The sequence below is a fragment of the Gorilla gorilla genome, chromosome 23 (genome assembly GCF_029281585.2).
Source record: "Gorilla gorilla gorilla isolate KB3781 chromosome 23, NHGRI_mGorGor1-v2.1_pri, whole genome shotgun sequence".
NCBI lineage: Eukaryota > Metazoa > Chordata > Mammalia > Primates > Hominidae > Gorilla > Gorilla gorilla.
In genome coordinates this window covers 28972950-28999410 of record NC_086018.1, presented here as the reverse complement: position 1 = coordinate 28999410, position 26461 = coordinate 28972950, and the positions used below count along the sequence as shown (strand labels likewise).

The 26461-nt window shown below is 41.1% G+C and overlaps 2 protein-coding genes across 3 annotated transcripts in view; one reads left to right on the top strand and one right to left on the bottom strand.

Annotated features, from left to right (window-relative positions):
* Window positions 1-1036: 1036 nt before the first annotated feature.
* TUG1 (taurine up-regulated 1) lies at window positions 1037-10548 on the bottom strand (the record flags this gene model as incomplete). Its single annotated transcript, XM_055374227.2, has 2 exons — window positions 1037-4715; window positions 6290-10548. A coding segment is annotated over one exon (474 nt), but the record flags the coding sequence as incomplete, so codon positions are not given.
* Window positions 10247-26461, top strand: part of MORC2 (MORC family CW-type zinc finger 2) — a 43100-nt gene continuing 26885 nt past the window's right edge. The window contains exons 1-3 of one of the 2 annotated variants that reach the window (XM_019018553.4): window positions 10247-12062; window positions 21206-21259; window positions 23102-23136. In XM_019018553.4, coding sequence (XP_018874098.1) covers window positions 11995-12062; window positions 21206-21259; window positions 23102-23136 — 157 coding nt within the window. In that variant the 5' untranslated portion in view covers window positions 10247-11994. The remainder of the gene's footprint in view (window positions 12063-21205; window positions 21260-23101; window positions 23137-26461) is intronic. The other variant, XM_004063308.5, reaches the window with a different exon arrangement.

The following is a 26461-nucleotide window of genomic DNA, read 5'->3' as shown; positions in this document are numbered from 1 at the left end:
TAGCACTTAAGGGAAGTGTTTCAAGAAGCTGGTGGGAGTTACCTGTGCTGCTGAAAGTTCAGATTAGATGCATGTGTAACGGATTTAGCAATGAAAAGGTCACTATTGACCTTAATTGCAGTGACATCAGAATATTTCAAGGATGTTTTTTAAAAAGTGACTTTCCCCCTGCTTTCTGCCTAATGTGGATACTGCAATAGTGTTAGTAGATTAACATCAGTCAAGAACTAGAATAATCTTTGATAAACCTTAAAACCGTAAAATTCTGGTAATCCAAATAAACTCACTTGAAGGAGACATGCTTAAAAAACTAAGGAACAATTACTAAGCTCTGAGTTTCTCAAACAAGCAATGGTATAGCAATCTGTCAACTTGAGTAATGAATGATTTATATTTAATATTCACTAACATAAAAGTAGGTATTTTAAATCATTTGATAAAACAGGCTCAGTGTTGAATAACTTGCCAAGGTCAAACAGTAAGCACTAAATTTAATTTAAAAAATTCTTTATTTAAAATAAAGTTTAAAAATAATGTGGGTAGTGTAAAATATTAATACAGAAATGTATAAAGTTGAAAGTTTCATGTGATCTACACTGTTCAGAGAAAGCTGTGAATAGACCTTTCTATGCATTTATAAACATAAGCACACACATTTTAAAATGAGTTCACACTGTACACTTTTCTATTAATAACTTGTTTCACCTAACGTATCATGGCCATTTTTCCATACACAATGAATGTACTTTATTCATTTTAATAGATACAAGATTTTCCTATATGGCTGAACCACACCTTAACCTATCCTTTAATGACAGACATTTAGGTTTTCTATTACTTTCTACCATGTCATTTTTATGCTTCTGCGGGATCTTAAATATTCTCTCAGTTCCTGTTTCATTTTGTCTTCCACTTTGCAAAGTAATTTCAGTGACCATGACCTCTAGCTTAATAAATACTTGGATCTGTCAAGTCTCAATGTTGGTAGATATATTAGTGTGGATTCAATTTCAAGTAATAGAAACCCAACTCAAAGTAACTTAAGCAAAAAAGGGTATTTATTGGTTCACATAACTGAAAAGTCCAGGGGATATTCTAGCTTCAGGCACGGTTGGATCCAGGGGCACAAACGCTGTCATCAGGATTCAAGTCTCTCCATATTTTGGCTCTGCTTTCCCCTGCACTGGCTTCATTCTCTACATGGTAGGCCCTGTTGGTTTGAGGTTTTTATCCTACAAAGCTAAAGCACCCTCAGTAAAGAGAGCTTCTCCTCCACAGTTCAGATGGATTTGCTGATTGATGAGGTCTGAATTACATGTTCACCCACAAAGCTCAAGGTTGGGTCAGACTGTCCAAACCACAGACTGAAAATAGGAAGAGGTGGTTTTAAGAAACATCAGGGAGTTGTTAACAACAAGATGGAATGGATGCTGGGCAATTAAAAACTACTGATGTCCAGGATAAGAACAGATATGAAAAAGCTTAATCTCTGCTTAAGAAGTTGAATGGTAACAGCTGGCATGGTTTCTTCCTTGGTTATAAAAGTATTCTTAAAAAACACCATGAGAGATGTTTGTCCTGTCCTCAAGAAGTCTGTAATCCATTTGAACGGAATAATAATCATGTCCAATAGCATATGTTGGATGAAACCACAGTTTCAATACAAGCAAACTCAGTAGTCATGAGTCTGAGAGCCCAACTGTCCTGCTGATCTGAAGTAAGACAACTAGCCTTCTACATCAAATAATTCTGTGAGGCAATTTGAGTCAGCTGTAAATTTTAAGTACAGTGGAAACTTTTCTTCTTTTGCTAGGTTGAACTGGTACAGTTCTGTGTGTACTGGTGAATCGGACTCATTTCTGCACTACTGAAGGAGAGAAATGGACGTGGCTTTCGAACTGCTGTATTCCTTCCAGACCCGATAGATGAGGTTCCAGGTGCTGAAAATGAACAATTACATACAGGAATAGAGGCCTACTCTGCACTTAAAAATATCTTTAAAAAAGTTGCTGGTCAAGGAGTATGCAGCAATGGTCCTTCCTGTTGTGAACATTGAGTCCTAGTGGGTGAGGTGTGGGTTGTTTCTATTAAAAATCCTTGTTGTATTGGGCACAAGATAGACTGAAATTGACTGTAGTCTTCTCATGGTGAGTCTAATTGCAGCAACATGTGAAAAAGGCAGGCAAGAGCTGAGTCAGGAAAATAGACAAGCAGGGTACCTTCAGAAAGGCCAGCCATACCAATAGCCAGAATATGATCTGGAAGAACCAGCAGATCAATAAGGAAGTTCTGTAAATTAGTTTTTACTCTGGGTACTCAGGGGTTAATCCATAGGGCTTATTCTGGATACAGTTTTCTGATCTTACAGAGCCAGTCAGGTACATCAGCTTTCAGTTTCTTGCTCATCTGCCAAAGAACTTTCAGCTCAGGAGAAGGCCTTACCCTCAATCAGACTTGAGGTTCTGTTTAGGAGTCTATGCTACATCTGGGAGTGACAGGGTCAGCAGAGCCAGATTTGTCAAAGTTGGCCCTACTTTCTTTGGTAATCAAGTCGTCATCTTTTTTAACTCAGCCGATCTCTGAGAATCATCTTACAAGCAAGTCAAGGCCTCAGACTGGTTGAATGGTGCTGTTCAAATATTTAGATGAGATCTGAGGCATGGAGACATGGAGACAGTATACAGACTCCTAGATTTAAGTTTTAGGTTTTTTGCTTTTCTAATCACCAATTCTTATATACAATGTATATTTTAGACTCGAGCAGATGATCATCTTCATCTTAAGTCATTCCTTTTGACTGAGTATGGCAGGATTAGAGGGAATGGCAGTATAGATCAATGTTTTTTCTGTAAAGTATAGGAAAAACCAGAGAGGAAAAAAAGAGCTGACAATTTGAAGGTAGTAGAAAATTGATGATAATTTCTTCTTAACAAATAATAGTTGTATATACAAGGAGGCTAGTCAACCAGATTTTATTTGTTGAGGGCGAGCAGTCTACAGCAACCAGACCTAGGCCTTGTTTGACGAGATGTAGAGTCGAGTCATGTAATCACAATTGGCCTAGAGAGAGACAAGGATATAAACAAACTATTTCCAACGTTTAACCAGTGCATTCATTCGAGTAGCTCAGGATAGCTGGCCTTTAAATTGACTGGGAAGTAAAGAATGAGTTTCCTCATGACAACACATCAAAGTCTCCTTGTTCAACATGATCTGGTCTGAGAGTTCATAAACTGAATCCTTCCTGCTGAAACAGGTAAGTTGTCTTTATGTCTGTTACAATGCCTGCCTTAAATATATATCATGGCAAGGAATGAAGTCAGCTGCTCTGAGTCAGTGTAAAATGACAGTATTGAGACTGATGTGGTTCCACTAAAATATCCACAAGGACAAAAGCTCTTAAGTCTACCCATAAAATCCTTAGCTGCAGTCTTCATAGATTTTGTTTTTCAAATCAGTTTGTTTCCAGCAAAAAGGTAGGCAATAAGCTATCGGAAATGCCCAGCAAGTAAGCTAATGGCCTGCTCAAAGGGCCAGCCTCCAACTCTCCCTACCACCTATATTTGGTGGTATCAGACATCAAAAGATTCATCTTAAAAGAACATCTCTCGGCACAAGGCAGAGCAATTAAAAAAAAAATCTATTACTGGCTAGAAGAAACTTTTCCAAATGGTTTCATTTTAAATCACATGAGAAGGTGTGTTCAAAGATTGTCTCTTGAAGTTCAACTGTTAAAGTGAGCTGAATAGTCATAATAATTCTGGAGAATAGGCAGATATGCCAGTGATGAAGAAAAAAGAATTCAGCATTTTTTTTTTTTTAAAGGTTATTAGCTCATTTATATTGGAAACAGTAGTTAAACTGAATAAAAACCAAGGGGCAATATAACTGCTACTGGTTGAGTCATACAGTGATGTGTAGTTTGGAAAAGAAGATGAATGATAGATATTGAGCCCCTTTAGGAAATGTTGCCAGTATTTGAATTCGGCTTTCATAGTTATCTCTTGCACACGAAGTAGAGTACCATGGCTGATAACAAGAGGTCAAATGTACAAGTTGCTCTAATATGGCCTCAATGAGGCACCAGCTTCAAAACCTGCTTGCTGGTAATTCAGGTATTCATGGAGGGTCAAGACTTCAAAGTCATGTACTTCAAGTACCAGTAGAGCATCTGGTGTTGCTTAAGGGAGTCTGTCAGTGTAGGGTGCATAGAATTGTTCTCTGGCTATATCCCATTCTAGGAATCACTGGATATCCATCTGGAGTGGAGGGCTGTTAATCTAGGTTCACTTGACACCATCTTCAGCCCATGATCATTCCTGGGGTCAAAGACATGCCTGTCTTCTTGCACTTTTCTAAGTTCACACACGGTATTTCTAAGAATGTTCAGCATCTACTGAACATGAACTGTGCTGAGTGGAGGTACAGAAAAGATTGGAATGCCATTCAGGTCAAACATATTGCTGTCTGAGGCAGTGGTTTTCAAACTGTGTTCGGAAGAGTTCAAGGTGTTGTAAGGAAGTCCCCTTAGGTGTCACCACGGTGGTAAAGGAAGATAGTTGTAGCAGGATTCAGGCCCCTACTCTTGCTTCACTACTTCATCCAGAGCAGCTTCACTTTTACTCTGGGCTTCTGCACAGTTTTCACTCAAAGGGCTTCATGGCCACAAAGCCTTTGGAAAACCAATGATCTAATAATAAGTCGGTCACAAAATGCTGAAATACAAAAAATAGGTCACAGAAAGCAGAAACTGTAAGCAAAGCCTGTGGTAAACCAAGGTGTTTTCCTATTCTTTCCCTAATATGGACCACATTACAGGTTGATGGAGTTAGAACTCATCTGCTATAAATTTTGATTGCCTGCAGTTGGGCTTGTATCTATCAGAGAACAAGACTAATGATTTTCAGTTGTAACAGCACTGGGGTTTTTGCCTAAGGATGCAAAATGCATCCAATTCTTTGTAAGTATTACTCCAAGAAGTCCATGGCTGGATGACTTCTCAAGCATTATCTCAAGGAGATAAATCTCAAGAAAATATCTCCTCATCCCTTTTGTCCCCTTCCCAACCTCCTTAACCCACCTGAGATGCAATGTCCTTGAACTAAAGTTATGGTACAATTCTAGGGATACAGAAGTATATTGCTAAATGTCACGGAATTTATCCAATTTGGGGTGAATTAACTTTTTTCCATTCCTTTCCTATGTCTCCCCATACATCTTCTAGGGATTCCCTTGACAGAAAATAAAGGTAATGGTCAAGATGCAAGACGCTCAGATGACAGAGACATACTAATTCAACCATTAATAAGAAGGTATGAGAAAGGGGGATTTTGAAGATGCTGTTTATTCTGGGGTGTCCAGGGCAATCTGCTGGCAATCAGGAAGCACTGGTTATACTGCTCTAAAGCAGTTTCTGCATTCCATTAGGTGGAATGATGCAAAAAAATGTCCTTCTGTGTTTGATTAAACTTAGGACACAATGGGTTAAACAGCAAAATGGAACTCTTTACTACAAGTCTTTTTTTTTTTTTTTTAAGACTTCTGAATTTAAGCACAGAAGCAGTAGTAATTTGCTGCAAGTCTCCTGAGATCCTTTAATACACTATACCTCAATGTAGACTGGGGGAAGGGCCATGTCTTACATACTTTACTATCTTACTAGGTAACAGAAGCTTTCTCCATGTCATATTTACACACACACACACACAAATACTGCCTTTAAAAAAACCAGGTGGCTCATTTTGTGTAAATACTAGTTTGCAAAGATAGGACCATAGACAAGCTCTTAGGGCCCAGGAATATCAGTAAGTCTTAAAAAATCTAAAAGTAGCTTTGTGTTTCATATTGGGTAGCTTTGCTGTTAGAACATGTCCCGTTTTTCACTTGACAATCTACCACCACGGAGATATTATGCCCTTAAACCGTGGGATATTGCCATGGGATTCTGGTCCAGATGTAGCTATCACGTGATCACACTTAAGACATCCTATGTGACTAGGGGCACCAAATCAGGAAGCTGGAAAATTTCCTGAGGTTCCCAATACCCAGCCATTTTAACACTGTGGGTAAAATGGAGGCTAATTCCAAGGAGAGTACTGGACTGGGCGTCAGAAAGCCTGGCCTCTACCACTTTCACAGCTGTGTCACCTTGGATAATTGCTTAACTTTTAAAATTTACATTCCCTCATTTCCAAAAAGGATTATAATTCACTGTTATTTTGATAATTGAGATAAATGTATGTACAAGTGCTTTGAAACTGTAAAGTGCATTATAAACAGAGGGATTTACCATAGAGGTTCTACCTTGATGTATCAAGAGAAGCCTTTTCTGGAATCTGGTGCAGCCTTGTGAGATGCTGTTAGGTAAGGGGACTCCTTGGTAGAATTTCTTACATTTGTGTAAAAAGTTCTGGTTCCTGAGTAATTCCAAAGAAGATGCTATGAGGAGTTCACTGTGCCTTTGATTTGATCCCAATGGGTCAGAATATGTTTTCTCATTCAGTAGGCTACTACAGGATTTGAAGTAGAAAAAACAGGGTCCAGTGACCTTCACGGGATCCTAGATGTTCATGAATTTCAATCATTTGAGATTGTGGGGTGTGGTCCAATGCTGCTCTCAAAAAGATGTTGCCTTTCTTCAGAGAGCATTAATAACTAAAAAATCCCCTGGTCCAAATTTATTGTGTGTCTCTGAAGGCTTTAACTGAAGAAATGAAATGCACACTCATGGAACAAACTAGGCCTTTGTTGTGATAAAACAGCTTTAGCTATTTGGCTTGAGGACTCTGACTTCACTATAAAGGGCTGTGCTGAATCTGGGTAGAACAAGACAGGAGTGGAGGTAAAGGCCACATCATGATGGCTGAATGCCTCCTGGGTCACAGTGGTCCACTGGAATGGGTGTCTTCTTCAGTAGTAAGGTGGTAGGAATCATCTCGGGCAAAAATCCAGGTACCAGGTCTGTAGGCTGATGGAATAGCACAGGGAAGGTAGTCAGAAGGTCCAGGTGAACACTCAGCAATCAGGAGGCACAGGACTAGAAGGGGCAGGGACAAAACAGGTAAGATAACAAATGCATGGAATTACAAACACAGGACTCTAAGTGGGTCTGCTGTCAGCACATCAGCAGCCTGATGGCTGTTAATTCTTGATGAGCCTGGCTTAGGCAAAGACAAATGATAAATGAAAACAAACAACAGCAATCCAAAAAAGAAAACACAAAAGTCTGATTAACACTCTTGATTTGTGGGAACTGTCTCAGCAAAGCAGCAAACAGAAACTAAGCCTTATACTTTAGGAGAGTAATTTGATCGGATTCAGGGTACTGGGCATTTTTTGGTGGGGAGAGGAAGTGGCTCCACAAGTGCCATAAAAAGAACTGAGATTTTAAGTTTATATACCAACAATAAAACAAAGGAGACATTGCCCCTCTTCCTCTTCCAATGCCTTCCTCAAATTGTCTTATGACCTTCTCCTTTTAAAAAGCTGTCCTTTCATCTTAACAAGATTCCATCTTAAGTAGGAGAAAATAAGGTCTTGGTCCTTCTGTATGTAATACCCCATTCAACATATTGGTTTCTCCTTATGTTTGAGGGCTCCCTAGATCAAAATTTAGAATTAAAAAACATTAAAACATAAAGAAACATGACCCATATCTAGCGACTTTTCTCCTCATTAAGAGTAATTTTAGTTATCACATAGCAATTAAGAAAACACTTAATGAGTGGTTATTCTGATAGCCTGCTCTCTAAACTCCTCCTTCCTAATAAATGCATCTTGATATGTTGTGGTGTATGTGGGCAAAGATGCACTAAACAAGCACCCTGCTTTCAAGGAGTCTGCTATCTGCAAAGACAGTAAATGCAGGCAAGTAACTATCTTACAGGATTTTGTATACAGATAGAGAATACACAACGAAATGTCATAAAACTTTAAAGCTGTATTCTGGCTAGTTAGGAGACTCATGGAAAAGAGGGCATAAGAGTTGGATACTGAGAAAATGGCAGTTTTGACAGATGAAAAGCCAGAGAGGAGCAGTTCCAAAGTAGAATGAGAGTATGAACAAAAGTGCAGAGATGGTAAAGGATAAGGCATTTTGGAAAATGGCAAGTACCATAATTCACTTTGGATGGAGCATCCTCAGTTTGCACTGAGGGTCTGGACAGAAACTCAGGTCTTCTAATTCCCAGTAACAGTGCTGGTGGTAGTGCTTGCTCAGTCGTTGTCTCTTTTCTCACAGCAAGGTCAACAGTCCCAAAATTCAAAAATAAAAAAAAATCTACCTCCAGTGTTCCTGCCGCATCCTGACAAGCTCTTTCGGGTTCCAGGTCCAGTTCTTGAAAATCTGGAAATCTGGAGTCCATGGCTGTGGCTACACTGAAAGTTATCCGCTCCAACTATTGCAGAACACTGTAGTGAAATCTTTTCAACCTCCAATCCTGGACATCTCATGTTTTGCCACAGAATTTCAAGCTTTGAGTTCCAGTTGTTTTTTTTCCCTCCTTTCTGCTGAGGAAAGCATCTTATCACCACAGTCTTAAGTCTTTTGAGGTACATCCGGATTTAATTACAAAAGAGCAAAAAGACCAACACTTTTTTTTCTCCAAGTCATTTCTCTGGAAGTGAGATTATCTGTCTCTGCCCTTTAGGAAAAGGGAATAGTCAATTGATTTTTTCAGACATTTGAATGAAATAGCATAACTGGCTAACATCTAATCAGACAAAATACACTTAAATGTGTTTGTGTTCACTTGCTTAGGGCTGTACCACTTGGTGAGCACCACTCCACAAAACGAAAATGTTTGAAATCCAATTGTTCAAACATTTTTATAGTGTTTGTTGGATAATGGCCTGAAATTTGATAAAAGCAGCTGACAACTAACAAAGAAGCAAAAACTGGCATCTTGGACATCCTAGTATTACACTTGCAAGCAATTAGAACACAAGGAGGGCCAAGGAAAAAGTTAAGCTTTGAATCACTTCCAAATCTACTGATTTTGAGGTTCCGCAGTAGTTCTAACAAAACTTTTCAGACAATGTTAACTTTCGATTAAGAAAGAAAAAAACCCCAAACATCTTCAGGAATTCCATGCCAGGTTCAGTCTCTTCCAGTGAGCCCGCTTGCTAAAAGTCCACGTGCACCATTAATTAGCTGGGCTGGCAGCACCATGTAAAAAGAAGCCTATTCACCACCAACCACACAGACTAGACATGTAAAGTAGGATCAAGTAATGGATGACAACCATGGTCGTGGAATATGGTCAATGAGAGTCAGAAAAGTACAGGCACCGGTACAAGCAGCAGAAAACAGAGTTGCCGGGCCAAAGGATAAAATAGGCTTATTTAAATAGGATGCTACAGAACACATCCACTCCTAATTGTAGCTGCTTTACACTGGGTGCCATTGTACCATATGCATCAGCCACCCTTCAGGCACCCCATGGTGAAAGAAAAGGATTCAGAATAGAAGCCAAGCAGGGGACTGTTGTTAACCCCGAATATCCATTATGCATAGAAACAGCTCACATATCCCAGGGACTCAAACAGGGCTTCAAAATGGTTGTGAAGGGTCCCAAATGACATCTAGGCCTCAGTTTCCTCTCTGTAGCATGAAGAAATTGTGATTCTTAACTCTTCTGGGTCACAGCCCCCTTGGAAAACTTGCTAGCGATGGATCATCATTCCCCTAAAACGCACATTCCCACAAATTCCCATCATTCCCCCAAACCGCACATTCCCACAATTTCAGGAAGTTTGGGGATCCCCAACTCCAATCCAAGGTTCCCAGGTTCAAAACCCAAGAACTGGGGAACTGCTAAGTTTTCTTACAACTCAAAAAAAATTACAAACAATAACCATCCTTTACGTACACCCACGCTTTATAGTTTACAAAGCGATTTCAACCCCACACACATTGATAGGCAGAGGAGGAAACTGAGGCGCAGACAAATTACAGAGTGACTCGCCTAAGGTCACTCCGCCAACTGGTGGCTAGGCCCGGAAGAAAACCCAGCTCTTCCGACTCCGGAGCTCGTCTCCCCACCCCGGGGCTGCCGCCAGAGCTCCCGCCCCTCACTAAGGCGGCATAAGGAGGAAAAGGCAAAGTAGAAATCCCACAACCAACCATCCTCCGGCCCCCTCCTGCCCCCCCAACTGGGTCCTTGCAGGCCCCGAAGGGTGGCGCCAGGCCTCCAAGCCGGCCCCGGCCACCCCCGCCTCCCCGGCCGCTCCAAATCCCGCGGCCGCTGCCGCCGCCGCCTCCCCCGGAGCGGGGCGGAGCAGCTGCCCGCCGCCGCCGACCACCCGGACGACTCCTCGTCGAATCGCAAACGCATAGGCCGCCGCCCGAGTTCTGCGTACGAGAAGAAAGACGCGGCGCGAGCGCCAACGGCCACCGGGCGCGCGCCGCGGCGGCCGGGCCTGCGCCCCAAGAGCTGGATGCCAGAGCAGGAGAAAGAGCCGCCAACCGATCGCTCGATCGACCGCACGCCCGTTCCTTCGCCCTACCAGACCCGGGAGGGGGGGAGGGCGCGCCAGGGCTTCTTCGAGTTAGGGGCCTGACTCCCCGGCGACGAGACAAGATGGCTCCTCCGGTCCGCACCGCAGCTACCGTCCCGGCTGCGTCGCTCGGCCCGCCCCCGGTACTGTTTCTTTAAATGGCGGAGAGGGTCAGGAAAGCAGGAAGAGAGGCGCACGCTGTCACGTGACAGGGGCGGGACCGGCCAACCAAGATCCGGTCACATGGGGGACACGCAGGCCGCCAATCAGGAGGCTGTACATCAGGGCGGGGGCGGGAGGAGCTGCAGCTTTGTGATTGGCTGAATGCTCCGCGGAGGCCTCGGGGGCTTGGGGCGTCGGGGAGTGTGCGAGGTGGCCGGGGCTGTGTGCACTATCGGAGACAAAGCGGTGGCTGTGGTGTCTGTGACGGCGGCGGCAGAACAGCTCTAAACGCCGAATTTCGTGTTGCTGAATCCTGTCACCATCTCAACTAGCGCGGCGCGCGGGCGGCGGCGGAGGCAGCGGCGGCGGCGGCGGCGGAGGCGGCAGCAGCACATGGTTCCAAGAGCGCCCTGCGGCTGTTGGGTTCCAATTCCGCGGGGAGGGACAAAGGCAGTTGTGAGATCCGGGTAGTGCCCGGTCAGGTGGTGCGCTCGCCACTGCCCTCGATCCGGTCCTTGGAAGCCGGGAGTAGCTCCTCTTCGTGGGGAGGCCGCCACGGGACCGAGGCCCGGGAAGGGCCTGGGAGGCTGAGGCTGTTGTCTGAGGGACGTGGGGGCGGGGCGCGGCCTGCCCGAGGTGCTGTGGGCGGGTCATTTGTGAGGTGTTTATGTGGGCCAAGTGTGAGGTAATCTGACCACCACCCTGAACTGGGTTTGGTCCGGCTTTGAAAAAAGAAATCGTGAGTGCCTAGGAGCTTTTTCACTTGGGAGGTGGTGAAGCTGCAACTTGCGCCATATAACACTCCGTCGACATCTTGGTCTCCGGTCTTGGGCCTGTTTAAGAATCCTGGCATCACGTGTGGCGAAGACATGGCTGATCAGTTTTCTGACAGAAGTGGGTAAATTTCCGCATTGGTAAATTTCCTGACAGGAAATTTCGGGGAACCAAAAAAGGCTGAAGAACATGAAGATGGAGCAGTCATAAACCACCCACTCAAGGACCATCTCCTTCAAGACCATCCACACAAGACTCAGATTGTCTGAATTGAGCTATCGCAACTTAATGCTAAAAGCTCCTTAAAGCTACAGACTTATGACATAGTTCCTTCCAAAATATTACATCGTAATCATTGAGAAGATTAAAAAAAAACACTTGAAGAAATTGTAGTTTTAAACATCTCTGCATATATTTTGGATAGTTACTAGGTTACTTTAACTGTCATTAAGGAGCACAGACTTACTGAAGGTTTACTGGACAGAATCCTGGGAAATCGATATCATTATAAGTTTATATTTCCCAGTTAGCGGGTGAAGGGCTGGAGACCTTATTGCAGTCATGGCTTTCACAAATTACAGCAGTCTGAATCGAGCTCAGCTAACCTTTGAATATCTGCACACAAATTCGTAAGTATCCTCTAGGTGCCACTGAGGTAACCAGTAACTCGTTCCTTGATATATGGAAATCGTTTCCCCAGAAAATTTTGCTTTTTCACTTTTTGAGATGTATCCCACTGGAGTGAAATGTGTCACTGGATATCTTGAGCTCTGTATTGAAGAACTGAGATCAGTGAAATACTTGTTGCTAATCCAGAAGAATCTGATTTTTGTTTATTGGATCAAAATTTTCTAAATGCAAACTTTAGTTATTTGAAGTCAATATGTTGAGTTGTTTCATTCAAGTGTTTATAGGAATCCAACAAATACTGCTCTATTGGATCGCCAAATGTTGGACTATTTTAGTATCAACCATTTCCCCTCTGTAGTGACAACGTCCTAAACAGTTAGGTTTATAACACGTGTTTACTTTCTAACAAGAAAACAGAAGACATTTAAATGACAACTTTCAAGAAGAAAATTTTTATTTTTTCAGAAGTTGGCATTATCTTCCTGGCAAATTGCTCACATCCAATATTATTTGTATATGCTAAGCAGGAAACGGCAACTTGTTTATATCTCGATTTAGATAGTCTTTCCCCAAAATTTCCACAGAAACATACAGTGTTCATGGTTCTTGAGTTCATGAAGGAGTAATCTAATCACTCCAACATGGTCTGGAATGTTTCAGGTTTAATCCATATGCCCACTCTCTTGGAGGTTGTCCAGTAGAGTCAAAACTTTAGTGTTTTAATACATTCACCTGTTACTTTTGAGATGAAGGTAAGTGTTGTAACTTTCTAGTACCTGGAGAGATGAGCAGCTACATGAATGGTCCAGTCTCTGAAGAACCCACTTCAGAGTCGAGAGTATAGACTTCCATTATGTAGTAATAGTACAATGGTTTTTAGCTTTTGATGGAGAAGACAACATGTTTGTGATATCATAATGTCTGTAATATTTCTGCTATTTTTCCTTTAAAGGGAATAAAATTTTGCCAAGTAGTGAAGCAAATTGTCAAATGGTGAAAGCCTGGTTTTATTTTTTTTAGGAAGTTTGTTATTTTTTTGAGAGACGGAGTCTTGCTCTGTTGCTCAGGCTAGAGTGCGGTGGTGCAATCTTGGCTCACTGCAACCTTCACCTCCCAGGTTCAAACAACTCTCCTGCCTCAGCTTCCCAAGTAGCTGGGACTACAGGCATGCACCATCACGCCCAGCTAATTTTTGTATTTTTTTAGAGAGACGGGGTTTCACTATATGTTGGCCAGGCTGGTCCCGAACTCCTGACTTCAGGTGATCCACCCACTTTGGCCTCCCAAAGTGCCGGGATTACAGGCATGAGCCACCATGGCCGGCCTGTAGCAGTCACCTAGGCTGAATTCTAACACTTAAGTATGATGACCCTGAAACACACTTGGGTGAGGTTGCTGATTAGTGATTATTCAGCTAGTTGATAGCATAGCCTTGGGAAAAAACTTTAGTATCCTTTTTAATATTTGAACTGCCATATTAAGAACAAGCAGTTGAAGGCCACTTAAATGTTCATGGATGACTGTGTTTGATAAATGGTTATCTCAGCTCTGAATTTTGGAATGATGGCAAGTCTGGAATTACAGATTTTATGATAATCTTGGAAGACCATGAACTGGACTTCAGAATGTCAGTTCTTGTTCCAGCTTCACCAAAGACTTTATGGGATAATAATAGTAACAGTTCATTGCTTCATGTCAGTCACTATTTTAAACATTGTCCAAAGCAATCTTTACAGGAAGTCTTTGGGATAAGGATTATTCCTATTTTGCATTTGAGGAAACTGAGGTTCAAAGAGATTAAATTACATGGTAATGGCTATATAGCTGCCAAGTGGCAGACTTAAACGGTGCCAAGATTTAAGACAGTGGGATTTATCTAGCCACAGTAGTTGGTGCTTTTAACCATTAGGCAGTGCCTACTGTAGTCAGTTTTACCTTCAAGAGCCTATTTGCTTGTCTATAAAGCAAAGGGTATACTTCACAGTTTAAAAGTCTTCAATTTTAGTTTATCTCAATGAATCTCTAAGGACTCTGGGATATTTCTCCCTTCTTTTTCCCCCTTTGCTATTTTATAGCTTATTGATAGATACTTGGCACTGCCAAGGAAAGGAAAGAAACCAGTTAAGTCATTTGTTGGGGAATTTTCTGGGACTTTGACTTACCCATGTTGAACTGGAACCACCTGCTTGCATGAACATTTGAGGGTTGGAGTATCATTTTGGAAGCTCTGGAATTTCTTCCCTGGATCACAAATTTGACCTTAGAAGTTGTTCTCCTTTTTGATGTATTAGTCCTACCAGAAGAAAGTATAAACCCTAAACCAACAAGATAAGTTTTTTATTTCTAATTTCAGAAGATTTTTAAAACATTGTGGTGACCTGATTGGAAGTTCATTTATAGAGAAAATAAATTTTAAAATTCTCACATGATGTGACTTGTAGCTCATAAAGATGGAAGATGAACCACCTGTGTGTAAAGTGGTTCAATAAGTCATCTTCAGAGAAGGGAAGATTTGTCTCTGTCTTCTCCTTTGTTCTGTTAAAATCTTAGGAACACGAGACCATTTCATGGTGTCTGACATCTACAGTATTGCGAATTAGGAAATAAATGGTCCTTTGCTTACTTCTCATTAAATGTAGACTTAGAAGCAGTGACCAGATGAGAAGTGTGGAAATCAGTGTGGTGCAGTGAAAAGACCGTGTGCTTGCAAACCAGCCAAACCTGGACTTGAATGTTTCCTGGCTGTGTCCTTGGACAGGTCAACTTCTTGAATCTCAGTTTCTTCAACTATAAAATGGGGCTAATCTGACAGTTTTTAAGAGGATTATGTAAAATGATGTTTGTAAAGTTCTTAGCTCATACGGTGGTACACAGTAAACATTGTGTGAATGGTGAGTGTTACTCTATAATAGTTTATATAAACCAGAAGTTGGTCACTGTGGTGGCAACTTGTTTGGTGCTAGTCATTAGGCACATCAGTTCTTAGGAAATTCTGGAGCATCTTTTGGAGACAGTGAACATCTGTCTTTTTTTGTATCAGGTCTTTGATAACATTTGGTGGTTATTCTCTTGGTTACTTCAGCTTTTTAAGGTTTACAGCAGGCCTGGGAAATAAATTCTCATGATAACCTGAAAGTCTTCAGCTAATTTAACATCAGATGTTGCTAGTATGAGATGATAAATGTTAGGGTTTTTAAGTAAAAGGAGTTTTATGCTGTTACTTCTCTTTGGTAGTGGGTTTTGTGACTGCTACTTCAGATGTAGTGGTGGTAGTGATGTTCCTTTGGCATAAAATGTGTATATTAAGTCACTTTGTTTGCAGTACTGCTAAGTGGTCTGATAGAGCAGGATGCTTAGATATGAGATGTCTGCTATTTATTTTTGTTGGCACATTTAGTCACTTAACATCTTGGGCATATATTTCTGGGTTTTTTGTTTTGTTTTGTTTTTGTTTTTGTTTTGGATGGAGTCTTGCTCTGTCACACAGGCTGGAGTGCAGTGGCACCATCTCGGCTCACTGCAACCTCCACCTCCCAGGTTCAAGTGATTGTCCTGCCTCAGCCTTCCAAGTAGCTGGGACTACAGGCGCGTGCCACCACGCCTGGGTAATTTTTTGTATTTTTAGTAGAGATGGGGTTTCACCGTTTTAGCCAGGATAGACTCGATCTCTTGACCTCATCATCCGCCTGCCTCGGCCTCCCAAAGTGCTGGGATTACAGATGTGAGCCACCGCACCCAGCCCTATTTCTGAATTTTATGGGTATGTGAAGTGAATGTGGAGGAGCCTGTCAACTCAGAGACTTAGATTACTTATTACTTTAAGCCTGTTGAGCAGGCTCATATCTTAAATATATTAAAGCCATTTAAATGTAAAATAGTTGCTCTAGAATTTCTCAGCTTTATTTTCTAGCAATTAAGGCAATTACCTATTGTCAGCACGTCTAGGAACTCAGCAGAAGGTATACTGTGTGATGGGCCTATGGATGATCTATTGGTTTACATTCAGGATGAATGTAAATAGGGAGACCATTTTCCTTACATAACAAGCTAATTTACACGTGAATTTGTCCCTGGAAATGCTAAGCTGCAAACTATTTATACTGTGACACAAGTGATATAAAAGCCGTGATCAGCCAGGCGCGGTTGGCTCATGCCTGTAACCCCAGCACTTTGGAAGGCCGAGGTGGGCGGATCACTTGAGGCCAGGAGTTCCAGACCAGCCTGGCCAACACGGTGAAACCCCATCGCTATTAAAAATACAAAAAATTAGCCGGGCATGGTAGCTTGTGCCTGTAATCCCAGCTACTCGGGAGTCTGAGGCAGGAGAATCTCTTGAACTGGGAGGCAGAGGTTGCGATGAGTTGAGATCATGCTGCTGCACTCCAGCTGGGGCAACAGAGCAAGACTCCATCTCTCAAAAAAAAAAAAAAAAAAAAAAGCCATAATCAGTTGAAAGTGAACGAATTTTCAAAAAATCTTTGTCTTTTTCCAGTTGACCTTTCTTGGATCACATGCAAAGGATGTTTAGGTCTGTGAAGAAAAGAATTTCTAGGCCGGGTGCTGTGGCTCACGCCTGTAATCCCAGCACTTTGGGAGGCCGAGGCGGGTGGATCACGAGGTCAGGAGATTGAGACCATCCTGGTTAACATGGTGAAACCCCGTCTGTACTAAAAATACAAAAAAATTATCTGGGCTTGGCGGCGGGCGCCTGTAGTCCCAGCTACTCGGGAGGCTGAGACAGGAGAATGGCCTGAACCCGGGAGGTGGAGCTTGCAGTGAGCCGATCGCGCCACTGCACTCCAGCCTGGGTGACAGAGCGAGACTCTGTCTCAAAAAAAAAAAAGAATTTCTTTTGATGTTTACTCTATCCCAAATGCTAGCTAGCAATGAGTGTACTCTTGGAATATTATTTGGGAAAAAAGAATTTGTGCAGTTGGTATAATTTTGATTCTTATGATTTTAAGAAATATTTAGAACTCTTGATTTTAGCATCTGGAAGATCTATCTTTAATCAGTTGGAGGTCTGGAAGAGATTCTGAGTATTATCTCTGACTTTACCAACAGTGGTCACAAAAGGCTTCTTTTATGATATGTACTGCCATCACAAAAGTACCCTTTGGCTACATTGTAAAGGCTACTGTTAGCTTATCTGGAATATGTATGTATGCATGGAACAGCATTGAGACTGTGTGGAACAACAAAGACCATTTAGTTTTTTTTTTTTTTTTGAGACAGGGTCTGGCTCTTTCAGCCAGGTTGGTGTGCCGTGGCGCAGTCTTGGCTCACTGCAACCCTCGCTTCTTAGGCTCAGGCCATCCTCCCACCTCAGCCTTTCAAGTAGCTGGAACTACAGGTGTACACCACCACACCTGGCTTATTTATTTATTATAAATAATAATTGATTTTATTTCTCTACTTTTTGTAGAGACGGGGGTTTTGCCATGTTGCCCAGGCTGATTTCAAATTCCTGGGCTCAAGGCATCTGCTGGCCTGGGCTTCCCAAAGTGCCAGGATTACAGGTGTGAGCCACTGCACCCTGCCCATTTAGAATTTTTTGAAAGTTCTAAATATGCAAGGCACATTTCTTTCTTTCTTTCTTTTTTTTTTTTTTTTTTGAGGTGGAGTTTTGCTCTTGTCCAGGCTGGAGTACAGTGGCGCGATCTCACAATGTCGGCTCACTGCATGCAACCTCCACCTCCCGGGTTCAAGCGATTCTCCTGCCTCAGCCTCCCAAGTAGTTAGGATTACAGGTGTCCGCCACCATGCCTGACTAATTTTTTTGTATTTTTAGTAGAGACAGGGTTTCAACATGTTGGCCAGGCTGGTCTCAAACTCCTGAGTTCAAGCGATCCACCCACCTCGGCTTCCCAAAGTGCTGGGATTATAGGCGTGAGCCACCACACAAGGCACATTTCTAAGCACTGTGTGGCAGGTGCTTTGTGCTTGCCCTTTGGAGATCTGCTTATTGCATTCTAAATTTCTCATTCTTGTGGGATGCTATCGGAAAATATGTATTGCTAAGAAGCAGTTGAAATTTCTGTTTTGGTTTTCTTGTCCTAATGGCAGAGGGTGTCAAAATTAGTTTTCCAGAATATTCAGATTGACCATTCTCACTACCAAAGACTGGAAACTTCATTATTTATTCTGAAGTTAGTACATTCTGATGCAAGATGTGGTCTCATACTTACTATGGTCGTGCTCTTGTTGTTTTCTGGTAGGTCTATTTTTGAGATTCCTTGATTTACCTTAAAAGTACAAACTCATGTTGAAATGAGAAGAATTGGGATAAAATTGGTCATTTTATATTTCTATATAACAAACCTCAAAATTAAAACTATTTAGGGTATATAAAATGAATTCACTTTGTAAGTTTCTAAGTCACTTATGTTTGATAGGAAATGACCGGTTGAAAGTTTGAGAACAAATGTTAGATTCACTTTTAACCAACATTATTACCTTTGGCAAGTCACCTTAATTTTTAAGCTTATTTCTCCCTAGTTAGTGGGGTAGTTTACAGAATACTTTTTGTTTATTTAGTTGTTAATTTAAAGAATTTAAAGTGATAATTCTAGAGACAAATATTTTTTGTTCTTTAAATTTTTTTTTAAATTTTTACTGAGGGGGTACAAGACAGATATTTTTAATAATTAAACATATGGGCCGGGCGTGGTGGCTCACGCCTGTAATTCCAGCACTTTGGGAGGCTGAGGCGGCTGGATCACCTGAGGTCAGGAGTTCAAGAGCAGCCTGACCAACTTGGTGAAACCCTGTCTCTACTAAAAATATTTTTAAAAATTAGCTGGGCATAGTGGCAGGCGCTTGTAATCCCAGCTACTCGGGAGGCTGAGGCAGAAGAATTGCTTGAACCCTGGAGGCAGAGGTTGCAGTGAGCCGAGATTGCGCCGCTTGCACTCCAGCCTGGGCGACGCAGTGAGACTCTGTCTCAAAACAAAAAAACACAACAACAACAACAACAAAATATGGCTGTTTTATGGACTTTTTTTTTTTTTTTTTTTTTTTTTTTGAGAAATCTGTCTTTTCCAGCCGGGTGTGACAGCTCATGGCTGTAATCCCAGCACTTTGGGAGGCCGAGGCGGGCAGATCACCTGAGGTTGGGAGTTCAAGACCAGCCTGACCAACATGGAGAAACCCCCGTCTCTACTAAAAATACAAAAAAATTAGCCGGGCATGGTGGCCTATGCTTGTAATACCAGCTACTCAGGAGGCCGAAGCAGGAGAATTGCTTGAACCCGGGAGGCGGAGGTTGCAGTGAGCGGAGATTGCGCCATTGCACTCCAGCCTGGGCAACAAGAGGAAAAACTCCATCTCAAAATAAATAAATAAATAAATAAATCTGTCTTTTCCCTGTAGTATAATTAATTAGATCTTATCCAGAAGAATTTGAACTCTATTTCCTAGGTAAATTGATGATAAAATTTCTTTTGGTTATAACATATTTGTCGTGCTGCCTTTGGATTAGCAGCATATATATTCACTGATCTTGTTGGGGGAAAGGTCTTCCTATAATTCCACCAAGTGATAGTTTAATTCAAAATTTGCATTTGTAGGCCGTGTGTGGTGGCTCAGGTCTGTAATCTCAGCACTTTGGGAGTCCAAGGCAGGCAGATCACCTGAGGTCAGGAGTTCGAGACCAGCCTGGCCAACATGGTGAAACCTCCTCTCTACTAAAAATACAAAATTAGCTGGGTGTGGTGGCGCATGCCTGTAATCCCAGCTATTCTGGAGGCCAAGGCAGGAGAATCACTTGAACCCAAGAGGTGGAGGTTGCAGTGAGCCAAGATCGTGCCATCGCACTCCAGCCTGGGCGACAAGAGCGAAACTCTGTCTCAAAAACAAAACAAAACAAAAAAATTGCATTTGTAAAAATTTGGAGTTACTTGAGGAAGAAAAAACAATACTCCTGGAGAGTTTAGTTATGGATATTTATTTAATAAATGTTTTACATTTTGTTTGCAATATGGTAAGCGATCAGAGATCCTAGATGCTGGTTATTTACTATTGATATATTTCATTTAAAAATTCTTACTTTAACTGAAAATTGGCTGAAACTTTTTACTTTGGCTGAAACTCTATGCAAAAAAGTCAGAGTAACATGGATATTTTTGAAAAATTGATGGTCATGTATTATGTGGGTTAATTTTGTATTTAATCAAAAGTCAAGTGTTTTTTCTTTTAGGTGGTTCTATGTGGACACATCCTAATTTGATATCTCATGAGGACTATTGTGGAAAAGAGCACAAATTAAACAGTGTAAATTGCACATGCTCAATGTATAACTTGTTAGCATTTTGTTTTACCAATACTTGTGCGTCATCTACCAGTGAAGAAAGGAAACTCATACACTTTTGTGTAATTTATAAGCAAAAATATCCCATTTGAAAGAGAAGGTAAAGAGAATAACTCATTTTATGACTTTCTCAGATTTTGGCTAAAACCAGAACTTTCTCTCCATTAAAGAAAGTAATCGAAAACCTTTTCCAACAATTCCTTCTAGGATGACAAGAGCTTGCTTGGTGTGGTTGCCTAGGGCCCCTGTTAAAATTAACCCCTTCAAGGAGGGGAACCAGTGGTCATCTCCTCTGGGAGGCTGCTCAAAGTTTGGGTTGAGTAAATACACAGTTACCATGTTATTCAAAACTTACTATACTCCAGTCCAAGTGACAAGAATGAGAACCTGTCTCAAAGAAAAAACAAAAAACAAAGTTCAATATTTATGCATAAGATATATCCTTAAAATTCTTGCTCTGAGATATGCAGAAACTGACCACTGGTTAAGGCAATGAAAAATAAAATATACAGGCATTTTTCTAGGCAGGATATGAATAGTGAAAAACACTTTTAGCAGTTACTACACATAGGACTCTTTCAATGCTTCAGGGTGGGTTTCCCAACTCAAAATAGGAAGAATAATCATTTCTGAATAGATGGCAGGACTTGTTAAAGATTAACAATTGAGGGGAATTGGGGAGCTCTGGAAAGCCTTGAGTAGTATAAATCAACAATGCAAATGGTGGTTTTAAGATTTTTTTCAAAAAACTTAAATATTTTATAACCATGGCTTTTTATTAGGAATTATAACTTCAATACTTCTTTTGCTGACTTTTAGTATTTATCATTTCAGAACCACTCACGAATTCTTGTTTGGTGCTCTTGCTGAACTGGTTGATAATGCAAGGTATGTAGTCTTCAGGCATACAATCTGTGCTTGAAGTGGAAACACTTTAGGTAGCTGTGACCTTTGCTCTCTGAAGACTTGAGAGGAAGACATTTCTGTAGAATGTAGACATTCTGTAACTCCTAGGAGGCCTCTTACTAAAAATAATATTTTTAATAGCACATTAGTTGATAACTTCCACTTTCTTACTTAAATTCACTAATCGTTCTTTGTGTTCTAGCCTAAAAATAGTGAGTTATCACCTCCAAAACCACTTCCCTTGTGTATTAGAGCAAGATAATTGTAGTAAAATGCAGGGAATTAAGATAGACACTTAGGAATCATATTAATGGGACAGGCAGGCTCTGATTTAATTTGTGCTAGCAGGATAGTACACCATCTAATGTCTTTAAAACTATGCCAAAGTTCTATGTCTTCTCAAATTGTATATTTGTCAGATAACTAAATGATCACAGTGTCTTTCATTGTTAGCAGCTGTGCTTGGAAGGAATCATTGGTCAGCACTGTCTTATACTGAGTTCTTAGTGATAGAAACATGTAAATGTTACTGTGTAAGACTGAATAGAAGTTTGGGTTAGTTCTGATGTAAATCCAAGTCCATATCAAGATTCTGTTTATAATTAGGAAAATAGTGTCTCAGTCTTATTCCTGAATGCAAACATAAAATTCAGACACATTTACTGACTAGGTTTTGATGACTAATGAAGGAAGAGGAGGATGAAAATTGACAGCGGAAGTACTTTCAAACAGATCTCCAGTTAATGTGCTCGCTGATAATTTCCTCTTTACCTCTGTGTATACAATAAACTTATTCTAATTACTTTTGTTATTGTTATTAGCTGGACTGCTCATGGAAGTGTGCTAGTTGTTTAACCAGAAAACTCCTGTTTTGTTTCAATCCTGGTTGACTCATCATTTTTCCATTCAATTAAAAAGTGTTGTAGGTTAATGGAACTATGTTTGAATTTGCCACTTGTTAATTTAGTGAGACCATGATGTGTGGTGGCAGGCTGCTTTTTTTGTGTATCATATGGTAAAATTGAGATTCTTAGGAGTATGTATTCCTACTTGTGTATACATTTTGCCAGTATCTCTCATATTTGAAAATGTTTTAGATATTTGAGATAGGTATATGTAGAGCTGTGTGGATTTTTTGCATGTAAAACCAGTGAAACGGTTTCATTTTCTTTGCAGTTGGCAGAATTGGACTAAATTACTTCTGAGCCTTTATGGAAGTCTTCATTGATAACTGAATCTGTATGATTTCAGCCAATGGTTGGAGTCTAATAGGGCAGGGGTATCCCAACTTCCCTTCAGGGTTAGGGAGGTTAAGATTATGGGCTCAGGAATCAGTCTGCTGACTGCAGTGTGTATACCACGAGAAGTGATTTTTCACAGGTTTTGTGGGAGATTATTGTTTTCCTTTTTTCTTAAAATATTGACGAGAAGAAAAAATGGACAAGTTATTGGAACATCTTTTTATGATTGCAATCAAATGAGTGAGAAAAACATATTTGAATCATTTCTTAGGGTATAAAGGGAAATATTCTTGCTTATCCTATAGATGTTTTTACCACAAAATCAGGATTAAAAAAAGATATCCAGGCCGCATGTCATGTGATTATCTTCAATAATTTGGGGCTTCAGAAATGTTTTACAGATACATAAAGAAAATTGTGTTGTCAAGTATAAAAGTAAAAAAAATTCTAAATGTCTATAGAATTTCTGTATGGCTTCCTGAAAACAGACTCAAAATACTCTGCATTCTACTCAAATCACTATGCATTTTGATGGTTGATATTTCATATTAATTCACATGATTCTTTTCTTTTAACTTTGCAGAGATGCTGATGCCACCAGAATAGATATTTATGCAGGTAAGTCAGGCTTTAGTCCTTCTAATGTCTAGTTCATCTTAATGCATTTATTACTGTGCCTAAGAAGAATTGAGTGGGAAATAACTGGATTCGGGAGCCTGGGAAGATGGCATGATTATTCCAGGTCATAGGTAGAAAAGGGGCAGCCGTAGTCAGGTATGGTCAGCTCTGGTCAGGCATAGAAACCAAGAATACTGGTTTCAAGAAACTAACACAAGGTATCCAAATGTATGTAAATAGCTACCAGTAGAGTTATGGAAGTGATGGAGTGGAACAGTAGAGAGTGAAATGACCAAGTTATTTTACTGGTAGGAGTTAATAGGTGAACGAGGTTTGTGGTACCTGCAGCCAAGGAGAGATCTTGTTGGAGGCCACTTTGTTTTGAACTCTTGGTGAGCACTAGTCTCAACTTGGAGAATTGCTGGTATCAGTTGCGGAAAATAGCAGTAACTGGATTGGCTCTGAGGTTTGCTGAGTTGTTCTCAGAGGTGTCAGGAAGGAAGGCTGCTTGGCTTGGAATTTACACCTGTCAACATCCTATTTCGTTTTGCTTATTTGGCTCTGCTGTTTTGTAGTAAGATCTTCTCCTTTTCCTAGAGTGAGTGCAACAGTCATTGGCCTTTTAATTAATTAATTAACTCATTAATTTTAATAGTTTGCTTTCTGCCTGGTATTTGTACTGGCACCTTTTTTAGTCATTTGAATACTAAAAATTTGAAAGCAGAATGGAGGAAGACAGCTTTTTTTTTTTTTTTTTTTTTTGAGATGGAGTCTTACCTTGTCGCCCAGGCTGGAGTGCAGTGGCACGATCTTGCCTCACTGCAACCTCCATCTCCCAGGTTCAAGCAATTCTGCCTCAGACTCCCAAGTAGCTGGGATTACAGGCGCCCACCACCACACCCGGCTAATTTTTTGTATTTTTAGTAGTGACGGGGTTTCACCATGTCGGCCAGGCTGGTCTCAAACTCCTGACCTCAGGTGATCTGCCTGCCTCGGCCTCCCAAAGTGCTGGGATTACAGGCGTGAGCCACCACACCTGGCCGGAAGACAGCTTTTAAATACAATTCGACTAGTGTGATGTGTTTTTTTCTGACAGACTTTTCTGAAATCCTCTGAAATGTGTGAGGTGATATTTTGAGTAGCATGAACTAGGTTCTGAGAAGTCTGTATGTTTATATGGGAATGAAATAACCCCTCTTCATGGACCCTTTTGATGAATGGGAACAAGCACACAACTAAGTAGTAATTCTCAGAACCACTAATGTCATATAATTATGAAGAATCTGCCCCAGATTTGATGAATTTCTCATGTCTGCTATACTTTGGAGCAAAGAAAATCCTCAGAGCAGCTAAAAGTCAGCTGTACTGCTTCAATTCTGAAAGCCTTTTGTTCAAACGGCTCTGCCAAAGTGGTAAAAATAAGGCTTCTTTTCTCTCTAGAAGAAAGTAACAGGAAATAGGGCCACACAGGAAAAGAATGTTAGAAGATGATTACTAAATGCTCAGGCCAGGGCTGGGCGTGGTGGCTCACGCCTGTAATCCCAACACTTTGGGAAGCCGAGGCAGGCGGACCACCTGAGGTCAGGAGTTTGAGACCAGCCTGACCAACATGGAGAAACCCTGTCTCTACTAAAAATACAAAATTAGCCGGGTGTGGTGGTGCATGCCTCTAATCCCAGCTACTCGGGAGGCTGAAGCAGGAGAATCGCTTAAACCCAGGAGGTGGAAGTTGCCATGAGCCAAGATCGCACCATTGCACTCCAGCCTGGGCAACAAGAGCGAAGCTCCGTCCCCAAAAAAAAAAAAAAAAAAAAAAAAAAAAAAAATGCTCAGGCCAGATGGAGGTGCCTTCCCAAGCCAAAGCATGTATCTTACATCTGAGTGTGCTTTCTCAGGAGTGGTAACAGCTACCGCTGGAAAAACAGGGCTTATTTAATCAATGCACAGATGCTAAAGCAGAGAATGGGCCTCTTCTCCAACTGATGTTGAAGGTACAAATTGTAACGGTCAAGTCTACTTGGAAGACGTTTTTTAAAAAAGATCATCTCTGCTCTCTCCTACTACATTTGGTGGGTAAATTTCAGCAAGGAAATTTAGTTCCTGACACTCAGAATGAAGTTGGATTTCAGTTTAAATGAAAAAGGACCCAGTGTGTCTTTATTTTGTGCTCAGTACAACTCCTGTTATGCTTTGGGAAATGTCCAGAGAGGATGAGATGGGGGTCTTTGCTTTAAGAACTTAGTCTTTAATTGGAGAGACAATTAATGCACTACGGATAATTAGAGAACAATAACTAGATCTTGAGGGAACAGTCAAGACATTTAAGGATTAAATGGTGTGATAGAAGCACTAAGCACCATAGCATTTTGGAAAACGACTTGATTTACTTCAAGTACCAGGAGATTGGGATTCTTGGCTAAGGGATCTTTAACCCTACACTTTTCTACCACAGGGCCTTGTTAACACATTCAATAGGAGAAATCAGTCAGTGGAATCTTTTTTTTTTCACCCAGGCTGGAACGCAGTGTGCTATCTAGGCTCACTGCAACCTCCACCTCTCGGGCTCAAGTGATCCTCCTACCTCAGCCTCCCGAGCAGCTGGGACTACAGGCACACACCACCATACCTGGTTAATTTTTGTATATATATTTTTTCACCATGTTGCCCAGGCTGGTCTCAAACTCCTGAGCTCAAGTAATCTGACTGCCTTGGCCCCCCAAAGTGCTGGGCTTACAGGCTGAGCCGATGCGCGTGGCCAGTAATAATCTTAATACTATAAAGTTCTTGTTGTTAGTTCATGGGGGAAAGTATTTTCTTATCTCCACTTCTGAAACTAGGTTGATAACTGGACTTGGAAATCTTCCCAAACATCAGATGTAGTTTGAAGTCACCACAAAGTCACATTTAAAGACCATTTTTAAACCTAAAAAGGGCAAAAAAGGAGCCAGCCTCTCAAAGTGTAGAGGTGTTCATTTACCCAAAGCATATTATTATTAGTTGGATTATTATTATAGACCATAATATGCCTGTCATAAGCAGACTGTTTTTGTTGACTTTCTTGACCTTCTGGGGTAGGTAGTGCCACCTCCTTGGAAGAAAGATCCTTTTCGTGATGCCAGGGCAATGATTAACACATGGAAAATTGGAGCAAATGAAACTGCAATTAATACTGCTCAAACAGATTGCAGAGTATGATGAAGAACTTGGATGTCATTTTATTGCAGCCTCTCCTAGGGACACCATTATTTTATCACCTTTGACTTTTGGATGTATAGCTCCATTTGACATCTCTTGTCTTTTCCTGCTTTCTTTCTTTATTCTTCCC